The sequence below is a fragment of the Sinohyriopsis cumingii genome, chromosome 14 (genome assembly GCF_028554795.1).
Source record: "Sinohyriopsis cumingii isolate HCF-2022 chromosome 14, ASM2855479v2, whole genome shotgun sequence".
In the NCBI taxonomy this organism is placed as follows: Eukaryota; Metazoa; Mollusca; class Bivalvia; order Unionida; family Unionidae; genus Sinohyriopsis; species Sinohyriopsis cumingii.
The window spans coordinates 94,720,091-94,743,892 of record NC_142974.1 but is presented as its reverse complement, the minus strand read 5'-3'; the positions used below and the strand labels follow the sequence as shown (position 1 = coordinate 94,743,892).

Here is a 23,802-nt window from a genome sequence, read left to right as displayed (position 1 = left end):
CAATCCTGCCGTTCACCTCAGAATCAATGGAGAGTGAGCTGGAGATGTTAGACCCGAGGTATGTTAAGTTCTCGACAACTTCCAAGTTCTACCCATCGATGGTGACAGAGGGAGGGGAGTCTGCGTCCTGCGCCATGACGTTTGTTTTCTTCAAACTGATGGTCAGTCCAAATTCCTTACAAGCATGGGAGAGGCGGCATACCAGCTGCTGCAGTCCATCTTCCGTGTGTGATGTCAAGGCTGCATCGTTGGCGAAGAGCAATTCACAGATGAGTACCTCTGTGACTTTAGTCTTAGATGGGCGATGTTGAACAGCTTGCCGTCAGCCCAGGGCTGACGGCAAGCTGGTCGAAGCAATAAATAAAGCAAAATCTACATTTAATATGTTTGGGGATAAATAAGGATTTAAGTGATGCTACGCAAACTTTACACAGTAAGTAATGTACATTATAGTTCAGCCTGGTCTCCCAGTAAAATCAGTATGGTATAATCAGAAAATATATACATGCAAAAACATAACAAAATCAATCACAGTACTTTATAAAAGTTTAATAAGTGTTGAGTCACCGAAAATGATTAGTGGCAGATGCTTGCATGATATTGCAATCATGCTGTTCTATCAATCAAGCATCTAAATTAGAATTATCATGATCTATTTTAGGCAGTCACAAGCAGGTGCAAATTATAATAATAATAATAATAATTGTTATTATTATTATTATTGCATTATTGCAGTAACAACAAAAAAAAAACCACAACAACAGTAAATATGTGAGAAAATAAGGAACCTGTAAACAGTTATATCTGAATTGGCAGAATTCTTCTGTCATATTTAGGTACCTGTAAGCCTTCAATCATCAATTTGAGAACTTTGGGATTGAGCCAGGTGGACTGTTTGAAGGTAAACTGACTCCAATCTACAATTATCACAAAGCCATTTATTTGGCATTCCTCACTGTCAATCAACTTCTCCAGAGTCAAAAGTATTGCACGATATATTGCTGAAAGTCCATAACGACAATTATCCCAATTGGCTGAGTATAAAACTATTATCCTTCTCCCAAAATGATCACACTTTTCTAGTACTCCTGGAATACCATCATACAAAGCCTCCTTTATTGCACTCTCAGAAGCTTTAAAGTCTTTGAATAAATTAGGGTTATTCTGACGGTACAGAAAATAAGAAGCATACAATTTAAATGTTTCTAAAGTGTCAAATTTTCGTGCACGAAGAAACCTCAAGATAAAAGCATCATCCTGTCGAAGAAAATCTGAAAGGAAAAAGGAATTTGAGTTGAAATTAAAGATGCTTCAAATCAAAATTCACTACTGAATATGCAGTCATAAGGCTGGTGAAGAAAAGTAGCCAGACTATGGTGGGCAGCCCTCTTCTACCAGCATCTTATGCAAAGATCTTAAAAGATTCATTATAATAAAAATAGCCATGATATCCTTTTAACCCATATGACATCCATAATTATAACAAAATACTACATCTCCTTAAACCCTCTAAAGCCAAGTAAAATCATGCACAAAGTAAATTCCAGGGTACACACACAGATTATTGAAAGAGTTCATAATGAAAATGATACAAAAGTAAAAACTGCCATCTATGGGTCACTACTCCACATCAAAAGTGCCTTTCCAGGGTCCAAAATACATTTTACTGAACATCCCTTAAACAATTAAGTGCCACTTTTTCCAGATAACAATATTATAATGTTAATAACATCATAAAAAGAAACCAGATGTCCCATGAGTAAGATTTTTTCATTTCACAAGTGTCAGCCTAAGTTTGACTGTAATCTCTTTTCTATAAAAATTACTATTATACATTGTGCTGTGTGTATTGATGACTTGTACTACTGATTACTGACTGGTCAAAGTTGGAAAGGATCAGAATATTTTTACATAACATAGAAGTATTGCTGTTGGAAATTTTCAGTATACTTCTTCCAAAGTACCTAAGAACACCACACAGGGTTTGGCACTAACTTTTTTAAGTAGGAAGCCTGCAGGATTTCCTGCCATTCAAAACTGGTTGTTCTTTTGACTGATGGAAGGTCCTTTTCATTTATAGTTGTACTTACTTAAAAACGTGTAAAATACACAATAAAAAAAACATGCATACAAGGTTGTTATTTTATTACAGTTTACATTAAATTCATCAACAGCTTATATGCTTTGTTTTGTAATGCTGACAAACCTTGTGTGTGGTATTTATTATCATCAGCATAATCATCAGCATTAACATAACTGACACACCATCCATTCTTATTTCAACAATCTTTTTCATCCATTCATTTCCAAGAAATTCTCTGACATAAAGCCCTCTATAGCACAACTGATGGCTTCACGGTCTACCTTGGGTACATTTTCTATACCAAAAAACTGATTTTCAACCTAAGAAGAAATACCAAATTAATGAATTAACAAAACTAAATTAACTAGAATGATCTAATGTTCAATTCGTGTTTGAAAATTTACAATATTATATAAATGGAATGGATCTAAATTTAGATTTCTGGCTTTTAAGTTTAAATTTATGGTTTAATAGTTCAAATTCAATAGTATAAAATGAAATTTAATAACATTTACCTTGCACTAAAAAGAATGCATACATTTTCTGCCTCTTTGTTAGACTTATCAGACTAATAACTGACAAAAACTGACGGGGGGAAATGATATGGTCCTGTTCTGACCCTACGAGTATCAACAATAGCCTTGATAAATTTCTGACAATATTTGTCCCTCAGGTAGGTACTGCCCATTTCCAAACCTTGTCCAACTCACATAATTTCACACAGTAAGTGGGCATCCGTGTTTTGTACACATGTATTTAGAGTTTCTTGTCTTTTTGTGGTGATGGGTAGTGGGAAGACATTATCAAGAATGGTTTTATACCTAATCACAGCAAACTATTTATTAATTCAATATATGTAGTGTCAAGCAATATGCATCAATTAGACTGAAATTTGTCAAAGTCTGAATACTTTAGAAAAGATTCTGCATAACAGTATATCTTTCTTTCAAAACATAAATGTGTCCCAATAATGACATTATTCTGAAAGTCATTATAGGGAGAGATATGGGTAGTGTTTGTGGGTACTCGTCCATTGATAATAACCCAAGTAATAAAATGAGCCAACAGGTACCTGTTTAGTCCTGTAAAAAAAAATGTTTCCAAGTTCAGTTTGACAGGCAACATTAGCAGCAAGCAAGATAAGAATAATGCATAATGTTTGAAACTCATATTATGTGGCTATTTGCTACTGCACATTTATCCATCATTGGCCTGTATCTACTTTCCTATTTATTGTAACTATACATGACACATTTCCAAGAAACCCATGGATTTCTTCAATTTGAAACCACGTGTCACAGATTAGGTAGTGGACCAGTCAATATTGAAAAACTGGTTCCAAATCTTCAGTACAACAGGTTCTATTGATGTGACCCATGAATGTTATTTGACTGACAAATGTTAGTGGAGAGAGATTTTGTTCAACTTAAGAATATGTTGGATCAGGAAAGGGCAAATTAATAATGCTTTACAAATTCTGAAAGAAGAATTTGAGTGATGTAATACAGCATTCAGATCGAGTTTATCATCATGCTCATTGCAGAATTTGTTGAATTCCATTCAGCAACAATAAGTTGTTGTTGTTGTTGTTGTGGAGTTTAATGCCATTTTTCAGCACACAATAGGCTATACATGGCAGTCAGTATCAATGATGGAGGAAGAACCCAGGGAAACCCTCGGAAAGAACCAAAGACCCACGAGAAGCTACTGGCAAGCTTTCTCACAGACCCACATTGGCTAAATCCGAGACTCGAACTGGCGCAGACAGGTGAGATGGCAGTGATCCATAACAAAGAATGCTTTAGACCACTCGGCCATTTGGGCCCCACAAAAATAAGTGTGTGTGTGATTTGGATTTTTAGCATAGCATTTAACAATTTTTCACTTATGATGTCTGTAGTGTGGCAGTTCAAAGTGATATCCAGCACTTGGCCATCATGGCACAGACATGTAGCATGATGTCTCCTTTGGTCACATTATTCTGACACAAGGCCGTCCAGTCCTAAGACTAACCTCTTAATGCTGACTGCCAAGTGAGGCAGCTGTTAATACCAAAATCTGCCTTCTCAAAAACAAGTGGGGATAGAATCATCTTTCTTTAAGAATCACTTGCTGCTTAATATCTTTGCTTGTCAGACAAATCAATATTTGTGTTTAAAGTTTCCCTATCTTATTCTACTAGGATCTAGCCATACTGACCACAAAAAAGTCCATTCTGCTATAAGGTTGCTATTGCTGTGTATCACCATTTTATCAGCACAAAATTAAAGTGCAGTGTGCAGAGCACCCCATGCACTCCACTGCTAGTAGTTTATTCACAGATCAATTTTCATAATATTTCTAAGGGTTTTCCTTGTCAGATAACCACTTCTCTATTATACTGAACAAAGACTTTTTTGAATTTCTCAAGTTCTGATAGCTCGGAATTTGTAACATGCTAAATGCAGAATAAGGATCATATTTAATGATAAAATTTACATACTTTTGTTCCGTTTTTTTTTGTTGTCATTATTCACAAATAGCTTGACAGTGTTGAATAACATGTTTATATTTAAGATTTTAGCTCTGACAATGTTTCTTATTAAATCGGACATTTTATGACAGTAAATTAGATAAAAGTCTTATGTATAAGAGATGTCCCAAACAAATTTGTTGTTTGTGAATCGATTGTCAGATCTTTACTATGATATTGATTGTGATACTGCAAACATGAATCACATCAAGATTTGAAGAATCAGAGTGCAAAGCACTTGAAATTCGATACAGAAACATATCTATTTCCTGTTGTTGTGGATAAATTTGCTGCTGTACTAGGCATAGTACCTCAAGAGGAGAAAGTTTCTGTCACAGCAAAATTGCTGTATGATGTAAAATATCAATCACCTCACTAAAAAGATAAAAAAGTTAAATTTTACTGTCTCTGAGCATCAGATATTCTGAGAGTTGTTAAAGCCATTTATCAATCATGGGCAGTTAGAAGTTTATGGTCTTCAACAAAATTTAAAATTTTATTTTCTGTTTACTAAGATTTTTAATATGTCGAGAGAGTGCACACTCTCAACAACACAAAGACAATATTTGATATCATTGTGTAGGCATGTGAAATACAAGTCTGTCCTTTTGAAGTATGAAAAAATATACAATAACTGGATCGCTAGCAATTTAATCAAAGTTTTATTTCACTAGTTGGTATCCAGCTATTAAAACTGTCTCCATAACCTCTCCATTTGACCAAACTTCACTTACCTTTTCTTGTTATCACTCGTTCGATGACGAATATATCCTGATCTGTTTTCTGTAGCTCCTGTTCATAAAAACTTCCAAGTATCTACAACGAGTGCTTCCTTGAACCAATATGGAGTGAGTCTGTTTGTGAATGTTTTTTTCACTAGTGAAATTCTAAATCACCCACACTAAATTTGTGTCTTCGTTACATAGTCTCGTTTGCCAGTACTGGATTATTAACTTCTATATTTGGCAACATTCCAAGTGTTTTATATTTAGTGTTATTATAATCTGACATACTCTTTGGCAGATCATCAACATACCTGTTAGTGCTTTTAGTTGTGAGTTGTTTATTGATCTTTTCTTTTAGTGTGCAATTAAATCTTTCGATGACACTTTTTCTTCATTTCCGGTGATATACTTGATGATGTTTTTTTCCAGAAATTCATAAACGAGGCGTTTAGGAATTTCAGATTGAGCATTTGTCATTGTTATAGATGTTAATGTCATACATGTAAATAAGTCCCAACATGTCATTTATACTAAGCATTCCATTTAAAATCCCATTTTATATGATTTTGCTGCCATGAGCCTGTTGCTATGATCAAGGTCATGTATTTGTGATCTGTAAGGTGACAAATGTGGATTTAGATACAAGGGTTAGGGTCAACACTGCTTGTGTTAGCTTCGTTTCAGAGGGAATTATCATGAACAATATATTGAGTTCTAAGTTTGTTGGATTAACTTTACTGGGTCTCAAATTACACCTGGTCATGCATATTCTTGACAGACTTGAATTTCTTGAATGAAGTTTGAATAATTCATTGTCTTTATCCTGTTAAAGATTGGAACACAACATTTTAACAATGATGTAAGAAATCATTTTGGTGATATATTTTGAAATATGGATGTTAAATTGAATGCTGTTTTGAAGTATTATGTAGAACCATTCCCAACTATAAATAATAAGCATACAGAACTATGCATAATTTATAAGATATATTGCCTATCATGTAGATCAGTATATGATGACCTTGTCTATGTCTTTTAATCTTCTACAAACATGGTTATAGAGTGATCATATAATGACATTTATGGTAGAGGAGTGACTTTCCATGCTGATAGCATTTTAGATGTGCTAAATGTTATGGAAAAAGAGAAAATCTAAAATAGAATGTAGATATTGTAGCAATCCTGTATGCATGTCATGGTTTTACAATAAATATATACCTAGGCATGTTAAATACTCTTTCACCACAGCCATAACAAATTTACAAGCACCAGTCATAATTCAAATGTGTCAGTTTTTGACTCTTAGCCAGAAATGCTCACATTAAAGCCTAATGTTGCAACGAAATTTCCAATTAGCATGCTGACCAGAAATGATGACTAGGTCCAACAGCCAGATTTAGGTTTGCACTTATATTGGAACATATTGGCTATCTATAGTCTGGCAATGGATCCAATCCTTGTACACTAGGACTAACATAACATGATGACCCAACTGGAGCTGGTCTGATAGAGATAGTCCTAAATAAATGCACACTATATTTATAACTATAATGACTACAATCTTTAACAAAGTAACATAAAAGCAATTTATAAACTTTATGGTTACATGTTAGAGCTTGCTGATCAATGCAATTAAAGAATAAACAAATATTTTGTTTTATACTTTGGATCCCATAATTTATCAATATATCTGTATGTTTAATAATTGAGTACAGCTGATACTGACACAACCGATTTTCTTCATGAACTTTTGCATGTCATTCATAAAATATGTGAAGATAAAACAAGTCTCACATTTAAAAAGAAATGAATATCAATACTTTTGATCTATCCAAATAAATAAGTAAATAAAGGACTAAATTACTTGTTACTGTCAGAACAGAGACATTTCCACAGAAAAGTGATTTTATGATTCACAAGCTAGATGCATGTTGAGTTATTGGTTTATTGTTTTTTCATGATAACATGCATTCATACAAATGTCTGTGTGCAATTACATACAAGCTGAAATCTTATCAGTATATATTATGTACATACAACTTATGAAAAATAATTAATTTGAATGTATTCTAAGTTGTAATGTTGTAAAATTAACCATTTCCTGTTACATGTTAAAAATAATCTTTACTGTTTATATATAACATTAATTAAATTATTTTGATGGGTTCTAAAAGGCCTTAATAATAATTATGGGTGACTACCCAAATTCAAAACTGCCTTGCCCCCGGTCCCATGTATATTTTAATGGAACAGCCCTGACACTATACATATCTGGAATCTGCTCAAACATATGAAGGACCAGATTTGGTCCACCTTCTCAGAGAAAAGTACACACATCCACATCTACCTCAAGAATGATATAAAAAATAATATCAATACAGAGACAGATTTGTCAGCCAGGTCTTGCCTGTGAGCAATACCAATAAGTTTGCTATGCAACTTTTGAAATTTTAATCATAACATCATAATAGAAAATCAACAACCCTAATGCTCAAAAACATGATATCTATGTCTCATGATTTGCTGAAGCATGGGAGTCACTAACTCACTTATATCTGGTCTGGTGACCATTTGTTCTTTGACTGCCATGTTAGCTCCCCATCTCTGCTCAGGAATCTCATTTAGTTCAGTGCATGCCTTCTTTATTAGTTCTTCTGAAAGGCCCCATCCATATTCAGCCATAATGCCATCAGAACACTTGATGTCTTTTAGAGTTAATCATTTGTTGAAAGTTGCTTCAAAGCAGCTCTGCACAGTTTTTAGTTGTAGGAATCTCTGAAATAATTATTAGATGCAAGTCAAAAAATTGTTCTGTTCAAACCAGATTTAAGTAGAAAAGTGTCTTCTTTATGAAATAAGTCTACATGTTATAAAGTGAATGTTACCTGACTTTCATATATTTGCATGCAGTGTTTTATGGTGCCAGTTCCGCTGAACCAAGTGGAAAAGTAATGCTTAGATCTAACCTCCTACCAATGCAGGAGAGACAAAATGATCTATTCTACTACAGCCTGAAAATTTAATTTCAAACAATGACATTATTAACAAATAGATGACTGAGATTCTTCCACATTAGCATTATCACTGTCATCCACATCTATTGCTATATAATGCCCATATATAAACAGATCCAGCATTGACACTTTCTGCTACATATGGTTGTGGTAAGATATTTTATTAAGGTCTAATTTGTAATGGTAAAATACCAATTGATGCATCCTAAAACAAGTGTCTGTAACAATGGTTGAATGTCCAGCAGGGATAAACTGACCAATTTTTTCACTTGTCCAGGGACTACTGTAGATTTAAAAGTTACAAATCATTAGACTTTTGTAGTCCCTAAAATGACAGTGCCTTAAAATCAGTGGTACACAGAAATCTGGATATACATGTATTATAATAACACATCATCTGGAATAGCCAATAGCCAGTCTGATCTAGTGTAATCTAATACTGGTCAATAAGACATTGGATCCATCTGGTGTAATCTAACACTGGTAATTAAGACACTGGATCCATCTACTGTAATGTAATGCTGGTCATTAAGACACTGGATCCATCGGGTGTAAGGTAATGCCGGTCATTAAGGCATTGGATCCATCTGGTTTAATCTAACACTGGTCATTTGGATATCTAATCCATATGGTGTAATCTAATGCTGGTCAATAAGACAGCTGATGTAATCTAACACTGGTCATTAAAACATCTAATGTAATCTAATGCTGGTCATTAGGACACTTGATCCATGAGGTTTAATCTAACGATGGTCATTAAGACTTCTGATCCATCTGGTATAATCTAACACTGGTCATTAAAACATCTAATGTAATCTAACGCTGGTCATTAAGACATTTCTTCCATCTGGTGTAATCTAACACTGGTCATTAAAACATCTAATGTAATCTAACGCTAGTCATTAGGACACTTGATCCATGAGGTTTAATCTAACGATGGTCATTAAGACATCTGATCCATCTAATGTAATCTAACGCTGGTCATTCAGACATTTGATCCATCTGATGTAATCTAACACTGGTCAATAAGACACTGGATCCATCTGGTGTAATCTAACACTGGTAATTAAGACACTGGATCCATCTACAGTAATGTAATGCTGGTCATTAAGACATTGGATCCATCTGGTGTAATCTAACACTGGTCATTAAAACATCTAATGTAATCTAATGCTGGTCATTAGGACACTTGATCCATGAGGTTTAATCTAACGATGGTCATTAAGACATCTAATGTAATCTAACGCTGGTCATAAGGACACTTCCTCCATGAGGTTTAATCTAACGATGGTCATTAAGACATCTGATCCATTTAATGTAATCTAACGCTAGTCATTAAGACATTTCATCCATCTGGTGTAATTTAACACTGGTCATTAAAACATCTAATGTAATCTAATGCTGGTCATTAGGACACTTGATCCATGAGGTTTAATCTAACAATGGTCATTAAGACATCTGATCCATAATAATGTAATCTAATGCTGGTCATTAAGACATTGGATCCATCTGGTGTAATCTAACACTGGTCATTAAAACATCTAATGTAATATAATGCTGGTCATTAGGACACTTGATCCATGAGGTTTAATCTAACGCTGGTTATTAAGACATCTGATCCATCTAATGTAATCTAATGCTGGTCATTAAGACATTTCTTCCATCTGGTGTAATCTAACACTGGTCATTAAAACATCTAATGTAATCTAACGCTGGTCATTAGGACACTTGATCCATGAGGTTTAATCTAATGCTGGTTATTAAGACATCTGATCCATCTAATGTAATCTAATGCTGGTCATTAAGACATTTCTTCCATCTGGTGTAATCTAACACTGGTCATTAAAACATCAATGTAATCTAATGCTGGTCATTAGGACACTTGATCCATGAGGTTTAATCTAACGATGGTCATTAAGACATCTGATCCATCTAATGTAATGAAATGCTGGTCATTCAGACATTTGATCCATCTGGTGTAATCTAACACTGGTCAATAAGACACTGGATCCATCTGGTGTAATCTAACACTGGTAATTAAGACACTGGATCCATCTGGTGTAATCTAACACTGGTCATTAAAACGTCTAATGTAATCTAATGCTGGTCATTAGGACACTTGATCCATGAGGTTTAATCTAACGATGGTCATTAAGACATCTAATGTAATCTAACACTGGTCATTAGGACACTTGATCCATGAGGTTTAATCTAACGCTGGTCATTAAGACATTTGATCCATCAAATGTAATCTAACGCTGGTCATTAAGACATTGGATCCATTTGGTTTAATCTAACGATGGTCATTAAGACATTGGATCAATCTAATGTAATGTAATGCTGGCCTTTAAGACATCGGATCCATCTGGTGTAATCTAACACTGGTCAATAAGACATCTGATCCATCAGGTGCAATCTAACGCTGGTCATTAAAACATCTGATCCATCTGGTGTAATCTAATGCTGATCATTAAAACACCTAATTTAATCTAATGCTGGTCATTAGTACACTTGATCCATGACATTTAATCTAACGTTGGTCATTAAGACATCTGATCCATCTGATGTAATCTAACGCTGGTCATTAAGACATTTGATCCATTTGGTTTAATCTAACGCTGGTCCTTAAGACATTTGATCCATCTGGTGTAATCTAACGCTGGTCATTAGGATATCTAATCCATCTGGTATAATCTAATGCTGGTCATTAACACATTTGATCCATTTGATGTAATCTAACACTGGTCAATAAGACATCTGATCCATCAGGTGCAATCTAACGCTGGTCATTAAGACATCTGATCCATCAGGTGTAATCTAATGCTGGTCATTAGGATATCTAATTCATCTGGTGTAATCTAACGCTGGTCATTAGGACACTTGATCCATAAGGTTTAATGTAACGATGGTCATTAAGACAACTGATCCATCTAATGTAATCTAACGCTGGTCATTAGGATATCTAATCCATCTGGTGTAATCTAATGCTGGTCATTAACACATCTGATCCATTTGGTGTAATCTAACACTGGTCAATAAGACATCTGATCCATCAGGTGTAATGTAATGCTAGTCATTAAGACATCAGATCCATCTAGTGTAATCTAACGCTGGTCATTAAGACATCTGATCCATCAGGTGTAATCTAATGCTGGTCATTAAAACATCTAATGTAATCTAATGCTGGTCATTGAAACATCTAATGTAATCTAATGCTGGTCATTAGGACACTTGATCTTGAGGTTTAATCTAACGATGGTCATTAAGCCAACTGATCCATCTAATGTAATCTAATGCTGGTCATTAAGACATTTGATCCATCAAATGTAATCTAACGCTGGTCATTAAGACAAGTGGGACATCTGTTGTAATCTAACACTGGTCATTAAGACATTGGATCCATTTGGTTTAATCTAACGATGGTCATTAAGACATTTGATCCATCTGGTGTAATCTAACACTGATCATTAAGATATTTGATCAATCTAGTGTAATATAATGCTGGCCATTAAGACATTGCATCCATCTGGTGTAATCTAACGCTGGTCATTCAGACATTTGATCCATCTGATGTAATCTAACACTGGTCAATAAGACATCTGATCCATCAGGTGTAATCTAATGCTGGTCATTAAGACATCGGATCCATCTAGTGTAATCTAATGCTGGTCATTAAGAAATTGGATCCATCTAGTGTAATGTAATGCTGGTCATTAAAACATCTAATGTAATGTAACGCTGGTCATTAGGACACTTGATCCATCTGGTGTAATCTAATGCTGGTCATTAGGACATCTAATCCATCTGGTGTAATCTAATGCTGGTCATTAAAACATCTGATCCATCTGGTGTAATCTAACGCTGATGCATTTGGAATTTGATTTTAAATTTTATTATTTTAGAGTTTCTTACCATGACTGGATGGACCAGGATGTATCAATTTCCTTCTTCTGTTTTCTTTTCTATTCCTTGATTCACCTGTGTTTTTCTTGTTTTAAATTCATCTGACAGACCATATTGAAGCAAAATTCTACTAGTCCCCAAATATGTTTACTACTGATGTGCCACCAGACTAATACAAAGATCAATCTGTACTAAGAGTGCTAGTTATAAGTCCTGAAAATGAAATGGTAAAATTAGAAATGAAAAAAGAAACAGGAACACAAACGCTTCCAACAAAGAAATGTGTCTGTGTGCGTGATATGGATTCTTAATGTAGCTTTTAAAAAAATTCAGTCATATCGCTACAAAGCCTGCATTATAACAGTTTATAGTGATGTCTAGCAATGGGGCATTATGCCGCAGACATGTAGCATGATGTCCCACCCAGTCACATTATCCTGACAAAAGCCGACCAGTCCTAAACAGTAACTACTTAATGCTGAGCACTAAGTGAGGCAGCTGCTATTACATGCTAGTTTAGATGTGAAATAGTATACCCAAACCCTAATGGGTGGAAAACATGAGTTGTGAAATCTTATACCCAAACCCCTAATGGGTGGAAAACATGAGTTGTGAAATGGTATACCAAAACCCCTAATGTGTGGAAAACATGAGTTGTGAAATGGTATAACCAAACCCCTAATGCACGGAAAACATGAATTGTGAAATGGTATAACTAAACCCCTAAAGTGTGGAAAACATGAGTTGTGAAAAGGTATACCCAAACCCTTAATAGGTGGTAAACATGAGTTGTGAAATGGTATAATTAAACCCCAATGTGTGGAAAACATGAGGTAACTCTATTTATCATTTAGAAAGTTCAATTCCAAATGTTACTGGCACATAATTTAAATTGTGGAAGAGATATCACAACACTGAGATTAGAATTAATAGCAGAAGGGAGACCGCTAATGCTGGAAACACTAGCCTCAAGTAAATTTTCTCAGGTGACAATCTGGGCATGATGTCCATAGAGCATAGTCCTTAAAATAGAAGACAGTTCTATACATGCCTCAAGCCAGGTGCACAAGTGGATTCAGTTATCCTGACAATTCTCCACTATGTATGAGGATGTACTCGCATGAAACAGCTTTTTGGGCATAAAAAGCATCATGCTGCAAAATAGCAGTCATAAAAAGCATCATGCTGCAAAATAGCAGTCATAAAAAAGCATCATGCTGCAAAATAGCAGTAGGTAATTTATTGCTGCTATTGAATGTGCACTTTTGTAAGAGAGAAAAAATTAAGCACAATAAATGTGTTGGAGGTTTTGTCATCTTTAATTCATTTATAAACAGTTTTAAAAAATGCTTTAACTATATAAAATCATCTGGTTATGATTTATACATTCATGTTACAAAAGTAAAAAATGTTCATCGTCTTTGCAATCTTTGACTTTCCCATCTTCATTTCTTTTAATCTCTTTTAAAAGAATTCCGCTGGTAAAGACATTCCCTTTAATTATATCTACTCACTGGCATGTAAAATGCTGTTCAATGAGATGAGACACTGTGCAATCCGTTGAAATGAAGGCATCCTTTATGCATCATCAGGTGGTGTAATTGCACTTCAGGTATGATGAAAGATGTATTGATACTTGTGATCATAGAAATTATATCAAGCAAATAAGCAACTGTTTTTTGTTAGCGAGACACAAAAAGTGCAATTCAAATTGGAAAGATAATCCTTTTAATCATATCTACTCAATGGCATGTCGTTGTTTTTTTGTAGGGTTTAATGCCATTTTTCATCACACAACAGGCTATACATGGTGGCCAGTATTAATGGTGGAGGAAGAACCCAGGAAAACCCCTGTAAAGAACCACCGACACACTAGAAGCTACTGGCAAGCTTTCTCACATAACCACACTGGCCGAATCCAAGACTTGAACCCACACAGATAGAGGTGAGATGGCAGTGATCTGTAACAGAGAGCGCTTTGGATCACTCGGCCACTCTGGCCCCCATTGGCATGTCAACTGATATTCAGTGAAATGACACTCTGCTGCAATCAGTGCACTCTACCACTTACAATCATAAAAATTATATCAGCCACATAAATGACCATTAAATGTGACATGTAAGAGACCAGTTTGCAATCGAAAAAAGGCCTGGCAGAATGTAAAATACTGTCTGGCACCAGAAAAAATGTCCTGGTGTGAAAAAAAAACAATGAAAGGATGACATCCTAAAATGGCCTGTGGGAATCACTACACAACATGCATATGATCTTGTGTCAGCTTTTCATTTGTCTTTTGAAAAACTTGTTCTTCTACACTAAACTTATTGCATACATGTGAACCTCCCCACCAAGAGGGTTTTCTTCCTAAGATGAGGGATGTTTCCTGATTCTCATGTTACTCACTGAAATCTCTCATGTACTCAAAATTATTTAAAGTTTAAAAAAATTTCTCATTTCTTTCATACTTTGCTTTGAGTGCAGCATAGTTCCAGTAATACTGCCTGTGGTTGGATCACTAAAGATCTTTAAAAGCATGAAACAATTACCATTATTTTGATTCTCTTTGCAGGTTAGATTCTGTTTCAGTGCTTAAATGTTGCTGAGACAGATTATATGTTACCAAATATAATTTGGATAACTGATCAAGGTTGGGTTTTGGAATCAAGGGACACGAGTAAGCATACTACCCTTTCCATAAAGTTGATTTTATAATCTGCTGTGTGACAAGAATGGCATTATATGTCATGCAGAAACCACACAATATGCCATGAATGAAATCCATGTTCACTGAATTGCATCAATGTGAAAAAGCTGTATATGCTGAGACATTGTTTGCCCACTTTACAGCCAAACATAATCTCCTGTTTATGGCAGCATATTATTTATAAAAAAGATCTATTCAATCCCTCACTTGGAAATTGCACCAAATTTTCACAGGAAAAACCACTCAAAAGGTGGCAAAAAGCTCTGAGCCCTCATGGGACAGGAAAGTGCTCTAATGAAACATTTGCCATTCTCAATGAAATCATTCCTTCTTGAAATCAAAACTCCTGATCAAATATTTTGAAAATCTCACAATTTATCCTAAGCTGACTTCTGTTTTTGTATGTTGTTGGATAATTGTTTTATATATATTTATCTGCCTTGTTTGTTTGTTTGTTGTTTTTTTTAAATATTTTTTTTATAGTTTTATTAATAAATTTCATTATATATTATTGTAATGTAATATTGTATGTTGGACTCGACCTTATCCATGATTAAGTTTATTTTCTACTTCTCTTGAATTGATTTTTAAAAAATTCTTTAAACAACTAATATGTAGCTAAATTATTCTCTATGTGCATTGGTTTAATATTTGCATCATTATTAACAGAAGCAAACATGTTTACTGGGGCTGGGTCTAGGTTATTTGAATTCTCCTACAATTGAACTGGTGTACCTGACATTGTCCCTGTTATCTTTTATAATATTAGCTACAGACTTTCTAATATTAATAATAATAATAATGAGGACTTTGTATAGCGCCTAATCTTTAGAAGCTCTAAGCGCTTTACAACATTAGACAACACCTATAAGATAAAAAACATATAATAATATTATTACAAAAACAAACACCATGAAATTAGAAAGAAATAAAAAATATTAATAATATCTAACATTTTTTTTGTAAACATTAAGAACTTTCTAGAAGGTTATTTTCTGTTAACTGTTGTTTTTTAAAAATGTTAATTGTGACCTGAGGTCAAGTGGGAGTCTATATAATCAAGTTACTGGAAAGATTATTCATTCATGCTTGAAGATCTAGCAGAATCAATTTTGTATTACTGTTGTGTCCAGAAGTTCATTTGGGCTGGAGTTTACTTCTTCAAATTATTTAATTGGGTGATTATTTTCTCAGGAAATACAGAGTGCTCATAAAAAATAATATTCTTGGGCAGAGAAAGTCACTTGGAATTATATTAGTGTGTTTCAAGAAAAGACTTGGATGAACTTGATACAGCTTCCACAGGCACATCAACACCTTCAGCGTTGGATTTCTACAAACGTTTATTCAGAGCTTTTATTATTAAGACTTGTGTCTGTATTTATATGATTATTTTGGGATTTAATTCGATCCACACTAACATAAGTTTTTGTTTCTTTTAATTTTCACTTTGTATTCTAGAGAATTATCTGTTGAATTTTACAAAGCCTTTTGCTTTTCACTCTTTTCTGTTACTTATTTTAAGAGTATAGACTTGTAACAATAGAAAAAGTTCCAAGGTGGAAAGTATACAGTTACCCAAGAGTTTAGACCAGTGTTTCCATCAGAATCTAAAAAGGGATATGGTAATTAGCGTACCAAAAAACACTTTATATGCATATCTCATGCTCAAAAGGAACCTTATTTCATCCTGAATTGTTGCTGTTGTTAATAAAAATAATAATATTATTATTATTAACTAGTAATTATTATTATTGTTGTAAAGTTAAGAAATTAAGTGAGCATATGACTTGTAAGGTTTAAAATATCCAGTTTCATTTGTGTTCCATAAAAATGAAAAACCTGATGCATTCTTGCTTAGTATTGATTTTATTTTTTAGTTTTCAATTCTTCTTAGCTTAACACGTGGCAAAAATGATTTCAAAGGAAACTGAATGGATAGTAAGATACAAGCCCAAATAATAAAATAATCATTAACTATAGTGACATATAACAGTGACATATACAAGCCCAAATAATAAAATAATCATTAATTACAGTGACATGTAAGAGTGACATATACAATACCAAATATAAAATATTCATTAATTACAGTGACTTATAAGAGATTTCCTAACTTCACTAGGCTTTTCATTTCTTCTTTTTCTCTCATGTGCCCTTTAAATTATTTGGATGAACTATGATTTAATTTATTAAATGACAGTATACATGTGTTTGTTTGTTGATTAGATTTATCTTTTAAAACATGTTATGACCAGACTGGTCTGTACTATTTAGTGTACTGTTTGAGTTTGTCAGAAGAAGAATTGCATAATCTGCTGCTAAAAAAATGTCATATCTGACCGTCATCATTAATGTGGAGTTCTAAACTACATGAAAGGAATTCTTAACTGACAAGTGAAACCTGTCAGAAACCTCTTGAGAACAGAATTGCTGTTAGGTTCAGATTCAATTCCATGCTATCCCACATTAATTATTGTAACTTCTTAAAAAAAGTCAATATATCATTTAAAATGCACAAAACTGACCATGCCCAGATATTAGCAACAAAGGCAATTCATGTTGGAATATAAAGCCCATTTAATCATATCTAATTAACTGCGTATGAAAACATTATCCCTTGAGTGCACACACTGCCACAAACAGTTCAGTTCCAATAAGCAAAGACAGTCTTTATGAATGATTGACAATGTGATGTTAATTGTAATTGGCAGTGACCAGCATAGGCCTATTGCTACTTAATATCATGCAAAATACTCAAATGATATTGACCATATAACTGACTGGTTACAAGAAATGAAAAGTGCTATCATGCAAGTTAAAAAGGGCAACTTGTTGAGGAAATATACTATGTAAGTAATAGCCAAGCACAAGAAAATAATGACCCAATGTGGGGAAAAAAATGCATGGCATTGAAACAATAGATGCTTTACCACAGATGGATTGCCACTCACAATTGTATGAGTTCTTGATGTTGGGAAAGAAGAAAAGCATGGCATTGAAACAATAGATGCTTTACCACAGATGGATTGCCACTCACTATTGTAATGCCACTCACAATTGTAAGAGTCTTGATGTGGGGAAAGAAAAGCATGGCATTGAAACAATAGATGCTTTACCACGGATGGATTGCCACTCACAATTGTAAGAGTTCTTGATGTTGGGAAAGAAGAAAAGCATGGCATGGAAACAATAGATGCTTTACCACAGATGGATTGCCACTCACAATTGTAAGAGTTCTTGATGTGGGGAAAGAAAAGCATGGCATGGAAACAATAGATGCTTTACCACAGATGGATTGCCACTTACAATCATAACAGTAATGTCAAGCACATGGGCAAGTTGTTTGAAAAAAGGTGTTATATGTATCTGATTTAATTCATTTTTATTTTAATTTAATTGTCAGTTTTAAAATTTTTATTCTATTATATGCTATTATAATATAAATTTATTCACTGGAGATGATATTTTTTTCCAGAAAATTGGTTGACCTGAATCATTCTTTTCATAAACACCAGGTGTTGGCCTGGATGCTGACCTTGATTCAAAATTAGTAAACAAAGTTCTATTTTTATTTTAAAATGATTGGTTGTTGTCAAGGTCATGATGGGACTTTGGGTTTAAGATGTAAACAAAATTTTTTTTTACTTTTTTATTTCTCAGAGAAAATTATTGGTCTAATCAAGGCCATATTCTGTGTACATGATATAAACATGATCACGTGACCCTGCCCCTTCTAATTTCGCAACTTGGGGGAATTTCAAAACTGCGTCTTATAATACAATATAACCTTTGTTTTCAAGAGAGATCTGGGGCTTTTTACACTGATGTCAAGTTAGTTTGTTTTAGCCAGATTTTGAGCTATAATTTTTTTCAGATCAGTTGGATTTCAAAAGGATTAATTTTTTTCTCTGTAAATATTTTGATTAGTGCTCACACAGAAATTTTGGAAAGACGTTGCTTACAAATTTAATTTGGATTTCCAATGCCAGAGTGCCATTATTTGTATTTCTACAAGGAACTGTAGATAAGCACAGTACTGACCACAGCATATATCATCATCTTCCATCTTGGATTTTCCATCAGGACTCAACTTTAAATTATTAGAACATTTGTGACTATGACTTTTGCAAAATCATTTTTCCCCAACTTTCATCAATATTTGCGAAATTCCAGGACTTTTCACGGTTGAGAAAAAATTATCAATTCTCCTGACTTTATCCCAGTAGCGTGCTAACCTTGCACACCAAGAGTTGTTCTAGATGAGAATTTACTTGCATGAGAAAATTGTACTACTTCTGTTTTGAAGACAACATTGTACTGTCTTCCAAGTAAAGACATGAATTTGATACAGGATGTTTTAAAAGCAACCATGCAGTGCAAAGCAAAGGGAGTGGAGGCGAAGACAAGTCCTGCATCTGATCAAATGGAGTAGCCTGAAATTATGTCAGGGGATTACCACCATCATTTTATGCATGTATTTTCTAATATTATATGCTCTATTTCTATTCTGCATTATTCTATTCTTCATTTTCTATATGTGTGTGTGTAACATGTACATATAAGTTTGCATCTTCACATCTGCCAATGGTTTCTTCTAAATTTTATGTGTGTGATATTGGAATACTGCTATTTCACATCTTTGACTCCATGTGCATATTTTCAATTTTACACAACATCAATTTTCTCCATTGCAATATTCCATTTATAAATCTCCTCAGTGTATTCTGACAGTTCTCTTGATTACATACTAATAACCATAATGGTAAAAATACACAACAATGCAAATGTTACCATGTAGTACAGTGAAAGTTACAACTAAGATATTAGTGTAAGACAAGGTGGAATATTGTAATCAATACTATTTGTGCATTATTGTAATGACCCATTACAACAACAGACGGAGCTCTTGGATTAACCACTAAAGTGGTAAAACTATTCTGGGTCCAGTAAATTGCAGATACTAAGCATGGAAGACACAACCACACTGGTTACCTAGCTCACAGCAGACAGCACTCTTATTTATTATTTATCATTCTAGCAATCTCCATCCAACTAGACTGGCAGAATGACATATCATTTTTTAAAATTTATTCATGTATTTATGCATTGTAGCACACTTCATTCAGACACGTCACGGCATTAAATGATGCCCTGCTTCTGTTGGTCTGCATGTTGTCTGTAAATATAGTTCATTCTAAATTACTACTGGAAATTTGCCAAACTGTTGATATTGCAAATACATCTGAGAGGGGTATAGATAAAACAAACAGTGCAAAACTAGTTTCTCACTAGCCTGAGCACTTTTGACTCTTTAATGAGTCTTTTTCAAAGGCAAATACAAAACACAGACAAGACAAACAAATAAAACAGAAAAACGGTAATTTTTAACCACATGAAACTTTATTAACAAGACTTAACATTGACTCAAGAAGTTCATATCTTAATATAAATATCTTGTTTAATATAAAATGTTTATAAATTCTGCATTATTATCTAATTACTGTGCAAAAAGAAATTTAAAAATTTTCTTCAAATTTCTATAGCTGTGAACAAAGATTGAAAACTATATGAACATTGTCACTTGTTCATTTAATTTCATAAATCAATTAAACATTTTTTTGTCATATTTTCAAAATGCTTTTATTTCTGAGAAGAAAAAAATCTATCACATGATGCTCTTTTGTTAAGTTATTCATGCAATCAGGAAAATTCAACCAATTATTTGGTTTTGATGTATGATTTAGAGTAGGAATGGGTAAATAAGTTGAATGACTGTTTTGCAAGGCTAGCACAAAACCTATAGAAATAAAATCATACATTTCTGCCCAAACAATGCATTCATCAGTACTGTTGTCATGCTGACCATTCCTTTCAGCAAGGGCCTATCTTGCTAATACATGTCACTAATTTCATACACATGCATATCAAAAAGCCATGCTATGTTATTGTTGTTGTTGTTGTGGGTTTAATGACATTTTTTTTAGCACATCATAGGTTAAACATGACTGTCAGCAAATCCGGTGGAGGAAAAACCAGCAACCCCCATGCTAATGGAAAACTTTGCCACATACCTACATTGTAAAAGTTGAGTGCCTTTGACCAATCTGCCACCCAGGGCCCTGCCACATTAACATTAGGTAAACATGAGAGTGAGATCACTGGGATGATTAGACCGAGCTATGAACTTTTAAAACTGGAGATTATGCTGGAACTACTGATAAATGGTAAAGAGTGGTTTCTTCTCAATTATTCACCTGTAGAAAAACATTCATAAAAAATATATTAAAAATTACTCTGAACAGCAGCAGAACTTATATGGTCTTATTACTCAACAAATACTACGTTCCTGTCTCAGCATGACAGGCGGACTCTGTTGTTTTGTCATCCTTGATTAGAATGTGCATTATACCTGATCCACATCACCAATATTGTTCATTTGGTTATCACTATGCCCTCTGTGTTATAATGGGACATTTGTTATCACTATGCCCTCTGTGTTATAATGGGACATTTGCTATCACTATGCCCTCTGTGTTCTAATGGGACATTAATCTGTTGCATCTTGTGTCATATTAACAGCCAACTTGCAAATTTTATTGTGATGTATTCAAACTTTCAGTATGTGAACATTTGACTTGTGTAATACAGTGAAGTATTAAATGAAATCTGTAAACTGCAGAGAGAAAATGTGATTTGGAAAGAAACATTTAAGAATGCTTATGTGTTTAATATTATAAATGCACACAGAATCACTCACATATAATTGGAAACTGCAATATTGTAATATCATACCTTATAAACTCAATAATAAATATTAGCAGATGCAAAAATGCCATCAAGACTGTGCATCCTACACACATAAGAAATGCAAAATAGAATAACACATACAGCACAGAACTAATAGAAAACACAAATATCCAGGATAGAATATACAACATATAATAATAAAACAGTACTTGCAGAGAATTATGGTGATACTTCCCCTCCATATATAATAGCCTAAAGATTGACTTAAACTCACTGACAACTAACAAGTATTGTTGATAACTTGTCATTAAGAATCATGGCATATAAATAGATGTTGTGCTTAGGTCTGTCTGTAATACTGGAAATGCAACCAGTATGTCATCACACATTAAAGGGCTCAACCTACCACTGATGCTGGGGCGCCCACATATGTATTTCTGGCGGGGTGGGGATGGAACAAGTAATGGTCAGCTATTAACATACAGATGTAGTCCAAATCATATTTAGAGGTAAAATGGAGGGGGGGGGGTCAAATGCCCTTCCACCTCTCCCCTATCTGCAGGCGCCCATACCCTGACAGACCTTCAAAAGGTGAAAAGACCATGAAGTTCATATGTGTACTGATGATGTATAGCATCGTAAGTTGTGACTTGGGTATGATGAATCACATCGATACACAGCAAAGGTGTTATCATTGCACGCTTAATCCGACAGACGTTGTACGATTGGCCGCCCACACACACACCTAAACATGTTTTGGCATACATTCTTAAAACTTAAAAGCTGACCACTACATGTTTGCCCCACCCCCACACCAGCCCTGAAAAAGATTCTGCGAGCGCCCCTTTGTGGAACGTTGCATAATCTAAACTACTAGCACCCAAATGTTGGGTCTGATATGTACCAAGCAAAACGGGGAATACATTGACAGCAGTGACTGTATATATGGCTAGATCCTGTGTGCGATGGAATATGTTCCAAGTCACTTATCAAGAGCATACGAGTCTAGTCCTATGCCTCTGCATTAGTACATTAGGCTTTGCAGCTTAGAATTGCAAACTCGTTATTTTGATGGTGTTTCTCTTGCTGCTAGTTTCTTCATTTTCTTTCGGGGGGGGGGGGGGGGGAGGAATACGATGCACATACCATAAAGAGAAACAGTACTAATGAAAATGTAAAATGTTAAACGTTCAAATCAATGTGCTGCATCATGCAGTGCATGCCATGTTATATGTACAACTGGTGAGTCATCGGTTACAGATGATGATCAATGGATGCGGTACATCAGCAATCATTTGCATGGGATACTGGTATTTTTACAGAAAAGAACTCACATATACCTTGAAAATCATTACATACTCACATGCAGCAAATTAGGCTTTATCCGAAGATTAACGTCATTTACATCGTGTGTACACTCTCCATCAAAACCAAGTACTGCACACTTAATTCATGCGCTCATAATACATGTAATGGAATTTGATTGGATGATTCACCTGTGCAAGCCGGGGTGGCGAGAATACGAGTTACTTCCCATGCATTAGCAACACGCGCTCTATGACTGAGTTATTTATTTCAACCGATGATGGAAGATGATCAAAATTTCTTCTGCGATCTCGGAGCAATAAACAATCACCAGTCGGCTTCCTTTGCCAAATTTGTCTTCTCTCTACTCGAAGCCTAAAAGAAGCCCATAAAGAGTATTCTAATATGACCGTTGTGTTCCTATTTTTGCTAAAAGGATGATACTAATAATAATTGCCATTTCTATTATTATATTAATTTTATTGATGATGACAACGACGATTTGTCGTAACTTATACTATCCAGATAACTAATTTTAATGGCAGTTTTGACGGGCAATTAACTGCTTCAGCAAGAAGTTCACGGCTGGCCTAATCTAAAGTGTAAGTAGTGAAGAGGGGCAATGGGGGACAATGGACTCCTCTGTTAAAAAGTGATTTTTGAAACGGGAGGACAATGTTCATTTAACATGGGAAATTTAACATGGGTTTTTCCATTGTCCCTAGACAGGTCCATACTTCTTAATGGATTGGGTCTGTCTAGGGAAAATATGAATTGAACAGGAGTGACGCCACTGTACTGGACA

General features: G+C 34.5%; 1 protein-coding gene across 3 annotated transcripts in view; it reads right to left on the bottom strand.

Moving 5' to 3' along the window:
- LOC149784423 (clavesin-2-like) overlaps positions 1 to 23,190 on the bottom strand; it is a 91,720-nt gene extending 68,530 nt beyond the window's left edge. Inside the window, exons 1-4 of one of the 3 annotated variants that reach the window (XM_089932485.1) lie at positions 23,056 to 23,179; positions 12,247 to 12,450; positions 7,870 to 8,095; positions 841 to 1,271 (exon numbers count right to left, since the gene is read on the bottom strand). In XM_089932485.1, coding sequence (XP_089788611.1) covers positions 841 to 1,271; positions 7,870 to 8,002 — 564 coding nt within the window. In that variant the 5' untranslated portion in view covers positions 8,003 to 8,095; positions 12,247 to 12,450; positions 23,056 to 23,179. Of the gene's footprint in view, positions 1 to 840; positions 1,272 to 7,869; positions 8,096 to 12,246; positions 12,451 to 23,051 lie in introns of all 3 variants that reach the window. The other 2 variants (XM_089932484.1, XM_089932486.1) reach the window with 2 other exon arrangements.
- Between the last annotated feature and the right edge of the window lie 612 nt (positions 23,191 to 23,802).